This window comes from Podarcis muralis, chromosome 7 (genome assembly GCF_964188315.1).
Source record: "Podarcis muralis chromosome 7, rPodMur119.hap1.1, whole genome shotgun sequence".
In the NCBI taxonomy this organism is placed as follows: Eukaryota; Metazoa; Chordata; class Lepidosauria; order Squamata; family Lacertidae; genus Podarcis; species Podarcis muralis.
Window position 1 is genome coordinate 90,324,855 of NC_135661.1, and position 11,824 is coordinate 90,336,678.

Below are 11,824 nucleotides of genomic sequence, written 5' to 3' on the forward strand. Positions count from 1 at the left end.
CTTGCAGTGGATTAGCTGTCTGGCTTTGATAACAGCTGCTGGGAGTGTGACTCTCTGCTGAAGTTGGTAGGTGTCCTGATATTAATATAGATGCACACACAGAGAGAGAGGCACGCCCTGTAAACAGCTTTGGCTGCCCTGGAGGAGAGTCAGAACCGCTTCAAGATGGGAGGCCAAACTTCTCAGCTCTTCACCGTCCCTGAGCAGCAGGAGATCATGAAAGAAACTGGCTGTACGGGAAAACTTTATAAGAGAGAACGGTTTGCTTTCCTTCTTTCCATGAATAGAGGGGGGGAATGGGGGAGGAGGGAGTTAGCAACAGAGCTGGGAATTGTTTTAAACCCCGTTCCCCAAAATGAGAAGCCCACCTGCCTTGCGGAGCATTTGCTCTCGTCTTGCCAACCCCACAGACCAGCCTTAGATCTCTGGAGCTGTCCCAGGAGGTGACTAGGCTTTGCTGGGAAGAGAGAAGTCTTGGCTGCTCCAGATTTACGCAAGGGGTGGGAATCATGGCCAGTGGGTTTGGGCAATCTCATAGGAGGGAAAGATCCAGCACTTGTGGAGAAGAGCCTTGTGACCAGAGAGGATCAGAATCGGGACTTCATAGCTGAAGCACTGCTCAGTTTGGGAGCTGGGAGGAAAGGGCTGTCAGGACTCCTGAGATCCAGATCAAAGCACAGGGCAGGGGCAGGGAGCAATTTAAGAGGTGAAAGGGGGGCAGCGGCTGTGGCTCTCTGCAGCTGCCGTGATGCCAACGCACCCCTCTCACCTTGAGCCAGAGAGGGAGCAGGCACTGGAAGAAGAGGCTAATCCGGATCTTCAGGTTCCAGCGTTCTGGGCCTGTCCCGTTCCAGCCTCACCCCAGCAGGGCCACCCGCCTCCTGTCCCCAGCTCAGGGCACAGAGCAGAGGTGAGGTGACTAACGGGGATCAGAGATCCACAAAGTCTGTTCAAGTACAGCGCATCAGCTAGTATTGTGCAAGTGCAGAACTTCTGGACAATTTGCAGCTGTGGAAGAAATTGTTTTTTTTTCTTGTTCTGATGAGTCAGCCAAAAGCAGAGACTTGGGACACAGGAATCTTTCATCTGGGGTGCGGGGTGCGGTTAGTTTGGGAGAGATCATCATGCTCCTGGGGTGGAATGTGATCCTCCCCCCTGCCCCTTTAAAGAGTTATTTTACCAAGTTTTGGGTGAAAAATGAACTGTTGCTTTTGAGCTTGGCACGGTGCCCCACCCAAAGCCTTGCATCTTATCTGGCAGCTGGCTTCCTATTGTTTGTGAAATCTCCAGAGGAGGAAAGGGAGGGGAGGGGGCTGACTTTGAGATTTACATCCTGTCCCCCACTTCAACAAGTGGGGGGGGGGATATTAAATCCCCTCAGTAGGGGGCAGAAGGTTTGAATGCTTGTGCTTTAAACCCAATGTTGTCTTTTATTATGCTGGGCTTGTCACTTTTCCCTGGAGAGAAGATGCAGCACATTTCAAAGCAACAAGTGCTGTGCCAGGAATAATAGTCACAGTGGCACCCTCCATTTCCCATCAGCCCCAGTTAGCATGGATAATGGGAGGTTGGCGGTGGGGGGGAAAGACACCAGACTGACAACCTTTGCTCTATACCTTTTCCCATTTTATCTGGTACTTGGAATTTTAGTTGCTGCTAAAAGTCATTTATAGGGATGCGGGTGGCGTTGCAGTCTAAACCACTGAGCCACTTGGGCTTGCCAATCAGGTCGGCGGTTTGAATCCCATGACAGGGTGAGCTCCCATTGCTCTGTCCCAGCTCCTGTCAACCTAGCAGTTCGAAAGCACACCAGTGCAAGCAGATAAATAGGTACCGCTCCAGCGGGAAGGTAAACAGTGTTTCTGTGCACTGCTCTGGTTTTGTCAGAAGTGGCTTACTCCAGCAAACCAGATGAAGCTGATCACCAGCCCTCCCTCAGGCCTGCGACCTTCTTTTCCCCATCAACCACGTTGCATGGTTCCCATGTGGACCAGGCTGCCCTGAATCTGGACACTCTGTTCCCATTTCCTTGCAGTGCAGGCGTGCTCAAGCCTGCTCTCCAAGTTTCAAACAGTTTGCCTTTAGATTCAGGGGAATGTTAATTGCATCTGGCTTCTTCCTTTTTTTAAATGCATTCGTTTCAAGGTCATTATACCCGCTGCTCATGGCACTTTCTTGGCTAATCATTAAACCTCTCCTTTCCTCTTGCACCCAGTCTCGGAAGCTAATGTTGTGCGCCTTTACCAGCGGTTCCAGGCCTTGGACAAGGATGAAAAAGGCTTCCTCAGGTAAGGAAGAGGGAAGGGAAGGGAAGGGAAAGAGGATGGCAATCTGAGAACAAGGAAGGAACTCAGAGGCCTCCATCTGAAGACATTGCCCCACAACCACCACCCCACTGACCTTTACACAGTAGAGATTCAGGCAGCTCTGTTAAGGTTTGTGCTTTTCCTATCCTTCCATGTTCTATTCACACTTGTGGACATGATATAGCCAGGGGAACAGGGAAGACACAATTCACATGAGAACTTTTTTGTTCTTAAATTAAAAATAAGTAAATATGAACTAATGCTCTTCTTCAAGCACTATTTCTCCATTTTCTTCTTCCGAGACTGGTAAAACGTTTTAAAGCTTGATTCAAGAGCCGTCTACAAAATACAGTACTAAATACGCCGGAGCAAATTGGTCAAAAAATGATGACACATTAAAGGTGAGCGGAGTGGCAATAGGTTCACCTGTCCAATGTGACAGAGCACAGGTCAGAAATATACCGCTCTAGAATTCTGTGATTCCAAGAGTCAGCAGAGCAGAATTAAGAACAATTCACACCTGCAGTGAACAGCAGTTCTGCTCCGTTCTGGGGGTCTTTTTAAGTTCGTTTTTCTGCAGGCAGAAGACCCGCAAGAGGGGAAAACGCAGCAGAGACAGGCATTTTCATAACAATGTCACGCTGATGCCCCATAAAAAGTTAGTAAACGCAGCAAGGATATCCCATAATAAATGCCTACAGAAGCCCCTTAGCCACTGCTTTTGACCACCAAATTCCTGCTCATTTGTCAACACCTGATGTATTTCAGTTTCACAGTGCTTCACCCAGCTGACATAGGAAGTCAGGGCGCCCTGGCAGAAACAACTATCGTATTTTTCGCCCTATAGGACGCACTTTTTCCCCTCCAAAAATGAAGGGGAAATCTGGGTGCGTCCTATGGGGCGAATGCAGGCTTTCGCTGAAGCTTGGAGAGCGAGAGGGGTCGGTGCGCACCGACCCCTCTTGCTCTCCAGGCTTCAGGAAGACATCCGCAGCCTAGGCAGCCCTGAGGGAGTTCCCCGCAGGGCTCCTCACGCTGCGGATAGCAACCTGCCGCCTGGCGCGAGGTGTGCCCAGAAGCAGAGCGCCCCTCGCGCCTGGGAGACATCCGCAGCGTGGGGAGCCTTGCAGGAGTTCCCCGCAGGGCTCCCCACGCTGCGGATAGCAGCCTGCCACCCAGCGTGAGGGGTGCCCTGAAGCAGAGCGCCCCCCACGCTGGACAGACATCCGCAGCGTGTTGGAGCCCTGCAGAAGTTCCCTGCAGGGCTCCCCACGCTGCGGATAGCAGCCTGCCACCCAGCGCGAGGGGCGCCCTGATGCAGAGCGCCCCTCGCGCCGGGCAGACATCGGCCAGCCCCACAAGCTTGGGGGACAGCAGGGAGGTGCAGCGCCACCATCCCGCTGTTCCTCGACCTGGTTTGGTTTCCCCGACCTGCTTTGGGGGGGGGGGGAATAAAGGGAATTTTTTTTTCCTTTATTTCCCCCCAAAAAAACTAGCTGTGTCCTATGGGACGGAGCGTCCTATGGGACGAAAAATACGGTACGTTATCACCACAGCTTTCTGCACAACATCTGGGTGACAGATTTAGGGATGCAGGAGTTGAGGCCGAAGCAAGGCCCCTGAGCTCCCAGTACGTTTAGTAAGCTGGTCTCTGCTACTAGCAGCAGTGCAGAAACTTTTATGGTTGTCCACTTCTCAAGTTCTTAAGCGGATTGTAGCAGGAAGAAAGGCAATGTGGATTCAAAATATTCACTGCCTGGACACTGAGGTCCAGCTCCAAGGGCCTTCTGGCAGTTCCCTTGCTGCAAGAAGCCAAGTTACAGGGAACCAGGCAGAGGGCCTTCTCAGTGGTGGCGCCTGCTCTGTGGAACGCCCTCCCACCAGATGTCAAGGAAATAACGAACTACCAGACTTTTAGAAGACATCTGAAGGCAGCCCTGTTTAGGAAAGCTTTTTAAGAGACCACTGTATTTTAATGCTTTGTTGGAGTATAAATAATAAATTTATTATTATCACCATCATCATCACTGCAGGCCAGTCAAAGGAGGCGGGTGTGGGGTTAACAATTACACAGACGGCGCCTGAGCCGAACGGAACGAGTCGCCATGTCTCACACAATTTTGCTTGTTCAACCTACCAAACAATTACACAGACTTCGCACCAGGAAGACAAAGAAACCTTGGGGGGGGGGGGGTTCTGACTATGACCAGAATTGATTCCCTTTATGTGTTTTACCCCTGCTCGTTTTGGTCATCAGCCACTTCAGATATTCACTGTGAACAGAAAAGCTGGGTGGAACAGAATAAAATAAAATAAAAACCTAACATAAGCCCCTTTGAATTGTGGGGGGTTGGGCTAGATACCCCTTGGGGATCCCTTCCAATTCTGTTGCTAAAACTTATACGTTTTGTTATAGCTATGTTTTCTCCCTCCGCAGCAAAGATGACTTCGAAGGGATCGGAGAACTAGCAGTGAACCCCATCGGTGACCGGATCATTGATGCCTTCTTCCCAGATGGGTGTGTTTGTGTGTGTGTTGTGTGTAGGGAAGTCTCTGGCCCTGCCCAGTGCCATAAAAAAACAGAAACCGCCCCTTGCCCTCGCTTCAGCATCCTGTCCTCTTCTAACAATACAGGGAATCAGACCTTAGTGCACAAGAATGATTCTAGAGTCAATTCTATGATTCAGGGTACTGCAACAGCCAAGTGTGCCTGGAGGGCTCTTCTCCTGCCTGCTAGTGCTTGATTCTAGTCTGTTATGTTCTTCCACAGACGCATTTGCTCTTGGCGAACATCCACAAGGAACATCTCCCAGCCCCAATTCCCAAGTCTCAGGAAAGGGCCTGAGCTCATCCTGTGTCTGCCTGAGAGCCACACAGAGTTCCTGCGTTGTCGCTGAGACCCAGCCAGGCAGGAGTGGCCTCTTGCAGGCAGTTCCCCAAAGTCCACACAAAGAGAAATCACAGGACTGAGAGGTGTGAGGCAGACACTGGCCTTGTCCAATGTAATCAAGGCCTGCCTCTTTTGCAGCCCTGATGTTGTTGTTTAGTCGTGTCCGCCTCTTCGTGACCCCCTGGACCAGAGCACGCCAGGCCCTCCTGTCTTCCACTGCCTCCCACAGTTTGGTCAAACTCATGCTGGTAGCTTGGAGAACACTGTCCCACCATCTTGTCCTCTGTCGTCCCCTTCTCCTTGGGCCCTCCATCTTTCCCAACATCAGGGTCTTTTCCAGGGAGTCTTCTCTTCTCATGAGGTGGCCAAAGTCTTGGAGCCTCAGCTTCAGGATCTGTCCTTCCAGGGAGCACTCAGGGCTGATTTCCTTAAGAATGGAGAGGTTGGATCTTCTTGCAGTCCATGGGACTCTCCAGCACCATAATTCAATGCATAATTAAGCAACACCTTCAGGCTGATCAGGCTTCCTCGAGCAATGGCATGCTAAAGAGAGGGAAGGAAGTAGCTCAGGAGCAGAGCACCTGCTTTGCATGCAGAAGGTCTCAGATTCAAACTCCAAGCATCTCCAGTGAAGGCAGTGGGGAGCTAGATGGGCCAGCAGATTCCCGTGTTCCTTCCTAGTAGGTAAGATTCCACGAAGGGTCTTGTTTCTCCCTAGGAGAGAGACTACGGACTTCCGGACATTCACTCGTGTGCTGGCCCACTTCCGGCCAGTGGAAGGACCCGGAGGCTCGCAGAACGCCAACAGCCGGCTTAGCAAGCTGAAGTGTGAGTGGACATACAATGGGTGTTCCAGGGGAAACAACTACAGGAAGGTGTCAAGAAGTACCCCATGTAGCTGTAAGGGCTAGAGGCTTGGTTGATTTCATTTAAATGAAAACCGAAACACAGAGTTCTGCAGTCACTGCCAAGTTCCCCAGTTATGCTGTGCGGTAACAAAAGCACAGCATGCACCTGCAACAGGGGCGCTTAATGTCCACCCTTAAGCTGGACAGATCTGTGGGCCGGCAGCACAACACGGTGTCTTCCCCATTGCTAACCTCCCCCCCCCCCATTGTTCTGGTTCCTGTTCAGTTGCTTTTCAGCTCTACGACCAAGACAAGGATGGGAAGATCTCCCGAGCAGAAATATTACAGGTAACTCTTGCCAACAACTGGGGAAAGCTGCAGGGGTGGGGAAGGGATGTGCGTATGAAGAATTAAAATCAGGGAGGGGCAGTGCATTTAAATATGTTACCCAAAGGCAAGGCTGCCTGCCTGCCCCCAAATATATCCTGCCCCCTAAACCTCAATGAAGGAGGAGAGCTGGTGTCACCCTGACCAAAGGAATCTGCTCTCTACATGCTCAGAAGCACTTTTTTAAATTCACATGTACCAGGCTAGAAACGTCTTGGGCTCAAAGCTGACTGTTGGAAGATTCATGAAGGATAAAAGAAAGAACTTATTCATGCAGCGCATAGTTAAACTGTGGAACTCGCTGCCACTGGAGACAGTGACGGCCACCTACCTGGATGGCTTTAAAAGAGGAGAGGACAAATTCACAGAGTGCAAGGCTGTCCTGGGCTACTAACGATGATGGCTATGCACTGCCTCCATGGTCAGAGGCCATAATGATTCTGAATACCAGTTGCTAGAGGTGGTGCTGTGGTCTAAACCACTGAGCCTCTTGGGCTTGCTGATCAGAAGGTCGGCGGTTCGAATCCCTGCGACAGGGTGAGCTCCCGTCGCTCGGTCCCTGCTCCTGCCAACCTAGCAGTTCGAAAGCACACTTGTGCAAGTAGATAAATAGGTACTGCTCCGGTGGGAAGGTAAACGGCATTTCCGTGTGCTGCTCTGGTTCATGCTGGCCACATGACCCGGAAGCTGTACGCCGGCTCCCTCGGCCAATAAAGCGAGATGAGACCGCAACCCCAGAGTCGGCCACGACTGGACCTAACGGTCAGGGGTCCCTTTACCTTTACTAGTTGCTAGGAATCACAGATGGGGAGAGCTGCTGTTGTGCTTGAATCCTGCTTTCAGGTTTCCCACTGATTGGCATCTGGTTGGCCACTCAGAGAACAGGATGCTGGACTATACAAGCCATTGGCCTGATCCAACAGGCTCTTCTTACGTTGTGAAGCTCACAAGTGATTATCACGCCAGGAACCCCAGGAAATTTATCCAAGGACATCGGTGCAGAAGCATACCCATGTTTGTGCTCCAGCCATCAGCAGAGCAAAGCTTTAGTCCCTCATCTTGATGAAGGCAGAGGAATAGGGAGAAGCAGCGCCCTTAAGAACCCCTCATCTCTCTGGCTACCCCTCTTCCCCAACCCCCAGGTGCTGAGAATGATGATTGGGATCGAAGTGACGGATGAGCAACTCGAGAGCATCACAGACCGAACCATCCAAGAGGCCGATAAGGACGGAGACAGCGCCATCTCCTTTGAGGAGTTTGCAAAGGTCTGGGATAGGGCAGGTTCTTCCACACTGGCCATTCCCAGCTTAGTGCCCTCCAGATGTTTGGGCCTCCAACTCCCATCAGCCCCCAGATGGGAGGAGAACAAAACATCTGGAGTGGGACAAGGTTGAGGAAGGCTGGTCTATACGCTGCAGAGATGTGGACCCTGAGGAACGTAAGATTAATTTCCAGTAATTTTTTTAAAAAAGCAAAAGATGTCAGACAAGTGGATCTGTGTCTTCAAGGCAGCCATAGCCCAGGTGTGGAGAACCTCAGGCCTGGGGGCTGAATTTATACCTCCACACCTTTCTATCTGTCCCTCAGGACTCTACCCAGAACGCTCCATCCTCTCTCCCCAGGCTACACACACACACACACACACACACACACACACACACACACACGTGTCCTCTGCTTGCCTGGATGGCAGAGATGGTTGTGGGAATGTGTGCCATGTAGAAGCTGACCCACAAAGGTAATATTTACATTTATTGCCGCACCCAAGACATCATGTGATCCCCAGAAGATTGCCCAGAAGGGGGGCATGACCCTTGGGTTGAAGGCAGGGATGGAGGGTATAAATAAAATTTATTTATTTATTTATTTATTATTATATTATTGAGGCCCCCCACCCCTACACTAACCCCTTGTGGACACTCGGCTCCTTAACCCCTGAGTGGTGCTTGGTCCTGGTTTCCCCACTCTGTTTGCTATTTATTAAGAGATTTATAAACTGCTCTTCCTCTAAGACACCAGGGTGGTGAACAGCGACGAGGCACCTTCTCAGAGGCACACACTGAATTATCCACCAGTCACATTTTCCAGGACTGGGGTTCCAGCCATGAAAAGCAGTTCTAGGTCTGAGAAAGGCTAAAAAGGCCCAGTAAAGCTTTTTTTTTTTTTTTTTTTTTTTTTTTGGTAACGCCAATCTTCTCCACTTTGTTTTGCAGTCTGTGGAAAAGCTGAACATTGAACAGAAGATGAGCCTCCGGATCCTGAAGTGATCCATCAGGGAGCAGAGAAACCCCTGACAACTGGGGAAATGAACAAGCCTGGCTCCTGGCAGCAAAGGATGCAGTTGCAAAAACATGTGGGATACTGTCGGATCTCAGCTCTGCTCCCGATGGGCCGCAAAGAAACCAAATTAGAGATCTCCATCTAACAAAGATCCCTCACTGACACCAAGATGGGATCAGGAGCTGCTGACCAACAGAGGCCTGCCGTGTCTAAGCAGACCTCCATGACAATATTTCAACTAGAAGCGGCACTACCTTTTTCCCATTTTCTGAGAAGCTGCGCAATCCCTATGCCATGCACTGAAATACACATCAAACCAGATTTTCTTTTTCTTAACAGGAGGGTGCAGAAAGCAACTTTGGCACCCTCCCCTCCCCATTCGTTGCAAGCGAGCCCAAAGTCGTAACCTTGTAGAGAAACTGTGGCGCATCATGCACAGATTTCAGAATGCAGTTGGGGCCTAAAATGATTGCTTCCTTTGGAAAAGCCCCCAATAGCCTGGGGTGGGCAGGGTGGGGGCGTGAGAAAGAGGAGTTCATACATTTGTGACCTCCCCTCCTTTTACAAAAGGCTTCGCAAAGGCAGTAGAATTTAATGCTGCCAGACAGCAAACGAACGAGTCAGAATTCATTTCCGGGAGATTTGATTTCAAGGTTTCATTGAAAAGGTAATACAAACTGGAACTGTGGCGCTGGTATCTGAAAACCTCTTTGGGAGTTATCGTTCTTCGATCGCATTTTCATTCATTAAAAGATACGCAGATTGCATCCACACAAAGCTGGAAGTGGTTTTAAATTATCTGCCCTATTTTATTTCCATTCTTGCATTCTGCAGCTATGTAGTAAGTACTGTATTTTTCGCTCTATAAGACGCACCAGACCACAAGACGCACCTACTTTTTGGAGGAGGAAAACAAGAAAAAAAATATTCTGAAACTCAGAAGCCAGAACAGCAAGAGGGATCGCTGTGCAGTGAAAGCAGCAATCCCTCTTGCTGTTCTGGCTTCTGGGATAGCTGCGCAGCCTGCATTCGCTCCATAAGACGCACACACATTTCCCCTTACTTTTTAGGAGGGAAAAAGTGAGTCATAGAGCAAAAAATACGGTATGTAGGATGCTGCCTTGTACCAGGTCAAGTTTCTTCTCTTCTCTGGCTAGCAGCGGCTCTCGGGGAATGGGGAGGACGGGGACGTGTGTCACGCAGAAAAGGTTCTTTCCTGTCCCAAAGTACCCGATGCTTTGGGTTGAAGCAACTCCCCTAGGAGGAAAGGTTTCAGCTCTGGGGCTTTTAGAGCCAAAGGAAGAGGTGATGTAACAGAGGTGTATAACATTATGAACAGCATGGCGAACGAGGAAAGAAAGAAGTTTTTCCTCCCTCTCTTGTACAGTGGTACCTCGGGTTACATACACTTCAGGTTACAGATGCTTCAGGTTACAGACTCTGCTAACCCAGAAATATTACCTTGGGTTAAGAACTTTGGTTCAGGATGAGAACAGAAATCGTGCAGCGGCGGCAGCGGGAGGCCCCATTAGCTAAAGTGGTACCTCTGGTTAAGAACAGCCCTCCAGAACGAATTAAGTTCTTAACCCAAGGTACCACTGTAATCCTAAAAGCTGAATGTTGGAAGATATGGGACAGAAAAAAGAAAGGATCTCTTTACACAGCAGACAGTTAAACTGCAGTAGAAGGAAGGGGTGACCACCAACCTACATGGTTTTAAGAGAGGATTTGATAATTTCATGGAGAATAAGACTATCAATGGCTGCTAGCTGTGATGGTTATTCTCTGTCTCCACAGTTATGCCTCTGAATATCAGTTTCTGGAAAGGGAAGGGTGTTCTTGTGACCGCATCCTGCTTGCAGGTTTCCCACAGCCAACGGCTTGGCTATTATTAGAACTGGGTGCTGGACTAAATGGGCCACTGGCCTGATCCAGCAGGCTCTTTTCGCGCGTTTAAGGGATGTCCTGCCAGCTTGGGACCTTCTGCATGCAGAACAAGGGTGGCTCTGCCACTGAGCTAGACGTCTCCCTCTCTCCTTTATGTTTCCTACATCTTTGCTGCTCTTGGTCTGTTGTTGTTTGTTGTTTAGTCGTTTAGTCATTTAGTCGTGTCCAACTCTTAACTCCATGGACCAGAACATGCCAGGCACTCCTGACTTCCACTGCCTCCCACAGTTTGGTCAAACTCATGCTGGTAGCTTCGAGAACATTGTCCCACCATCTCGTCCTCTGTCGTCCCCTTCTCCTTGTGCCCTCCATCTTTCCCAACATCAGGGTCTTTTCCAGGGAGTCTTCTCTTCTCATGAGGTGGCCAAAGTCTTGGAGCCTCAGCTTCAGGATCTGTCCTTCCAGTGAGCACTCAGGGCTGATTTCCTTCAGAATGGAGAGGTTGGATCTTCTTGCAGTCCATGGGACTCTCAAGAGTCTCCTCCAGCACCAGAATTCAAAAGCATCAATTCTTTGGCGATCAGCCTTCTTGATGGTCCAGCTCTCACTTCCATACATCACTACTGGGAAAACCATGGCTTTAACTATACGGACCTTTGTTGGCAAGGTGATGTCTCTGCTTTTTAAGATGCTGTCTAGGTTTGCCATCGCCTTTCTCCCAAGGAGCAGGGGTCTTGGTCTGCTCGCTGCATTTATACACTTTCTCCTTTCCAGATCAGCATACTGATCTTAGGATCAGGCCCAGCTCAGGCATTGTAAAAAAAGGAACAAGACAATTGAGAAATATGCACAGACGCAGCTAGAGCCCCTTCTTCATATGCTTTGCTGAGCTACAGAAAAATAGGTGGTGTGTTTTTTGGGGGGCGGGAAACTTGCAGTTGAGAATCTTGTGCAGGGAGAAGGAAGGTATCCTGACAGACAGACAAAGGGGTCCCATCAACCAAATGATACTAGGGGGCAGCATGTTAAAGATAACACAAACCTCTTTTATCTGGTACTAACTGTTGCCAGAGCAAATACTTTTATATGCAAAGAGCCCCACATGTCAGCTGCTGGTCAGGAGACGTGGGATGAACAGCAACTACACAAAGTATTCATGGTATGCTCTGGTACAAATCATGCAAAAATTTGCTGGGGCATGCATTTCCCCGAGAGAGTTCCTCGTG

At 49.8% G+C, this 11,824-nt stretch overlaps 2 protein-coding genes across 2 annotated transcripts in view; one reads left to right on the forward strand and one right to left on the reverse strand.

The window, feature by feature from the left end:
- Positions 1 to 73: 73 nt before the first annotated feature.
- On the forward strand, positions 74 to 9,488 carry LOC114603094 (calcineurin B homologous protein 2-like). Its single transcript, XM_028741841.2, has 7 exons — positions 74 to 232; positions 2,216 to 2,288; positions 4,744 to 4,824; positions 5,915 to 6,024; positions 6,331 to 6,392; positions 7,574 to 7,696; positions 8,645 to 9,488. The coding sequence occupies exons 1-7, from the start codon at positions 166 to 168 to the stop codon at positions 8,696 to 8,698; spliced, it is 570 nt and encodes a 189-aa protein (XP_028597674.2). The 5' UTR covers positions 74 to 165; the 3' UTR covers positions 8,699 to 9,488.
- Positions 5,216 to 11,824, reverse strand: part of ADAD2 (adenosine deaminase domain containing 2) — a 43,395-nt gene continuing 36,786 nt past the window's right edge. The window contains exon 11 of the mRNA XM_028741830.2: positions 5,216 to 5,873. Coding sequence (XP_028597663.2) covers positions 5,805 to 5,873 — 69 coding nt within the window. The 3' untranslated portion in view covers positions 5,216 to 5,804. The remainder of the gene's footprint in view (positions 5,874 to 11,824) is intronic.

Coding starts and splice junctions, on each gene's coding strand:
- LOC114603094 (XM_028741841.2), top strand. CDS start 166: ATGGGAGGCCAAACTTCTCAGCTCTTCACCGTCCCTGAGCAGCAGGAG. Junction 233..2,215: donor GATCATGAAAGAAACTGGCT/GTACGGGAAAAC, acceptor TCTTGCACCCAG/TCTCGGAAGCTAATGTTGTG. Junction 6,025..6,330: donor CCGGCTTAGCAAGCTGAAGT/GTGAGTGGACAT, acceptor GTTCCTGTTCAG/TTGCTTTTCAGCTCTACGAC.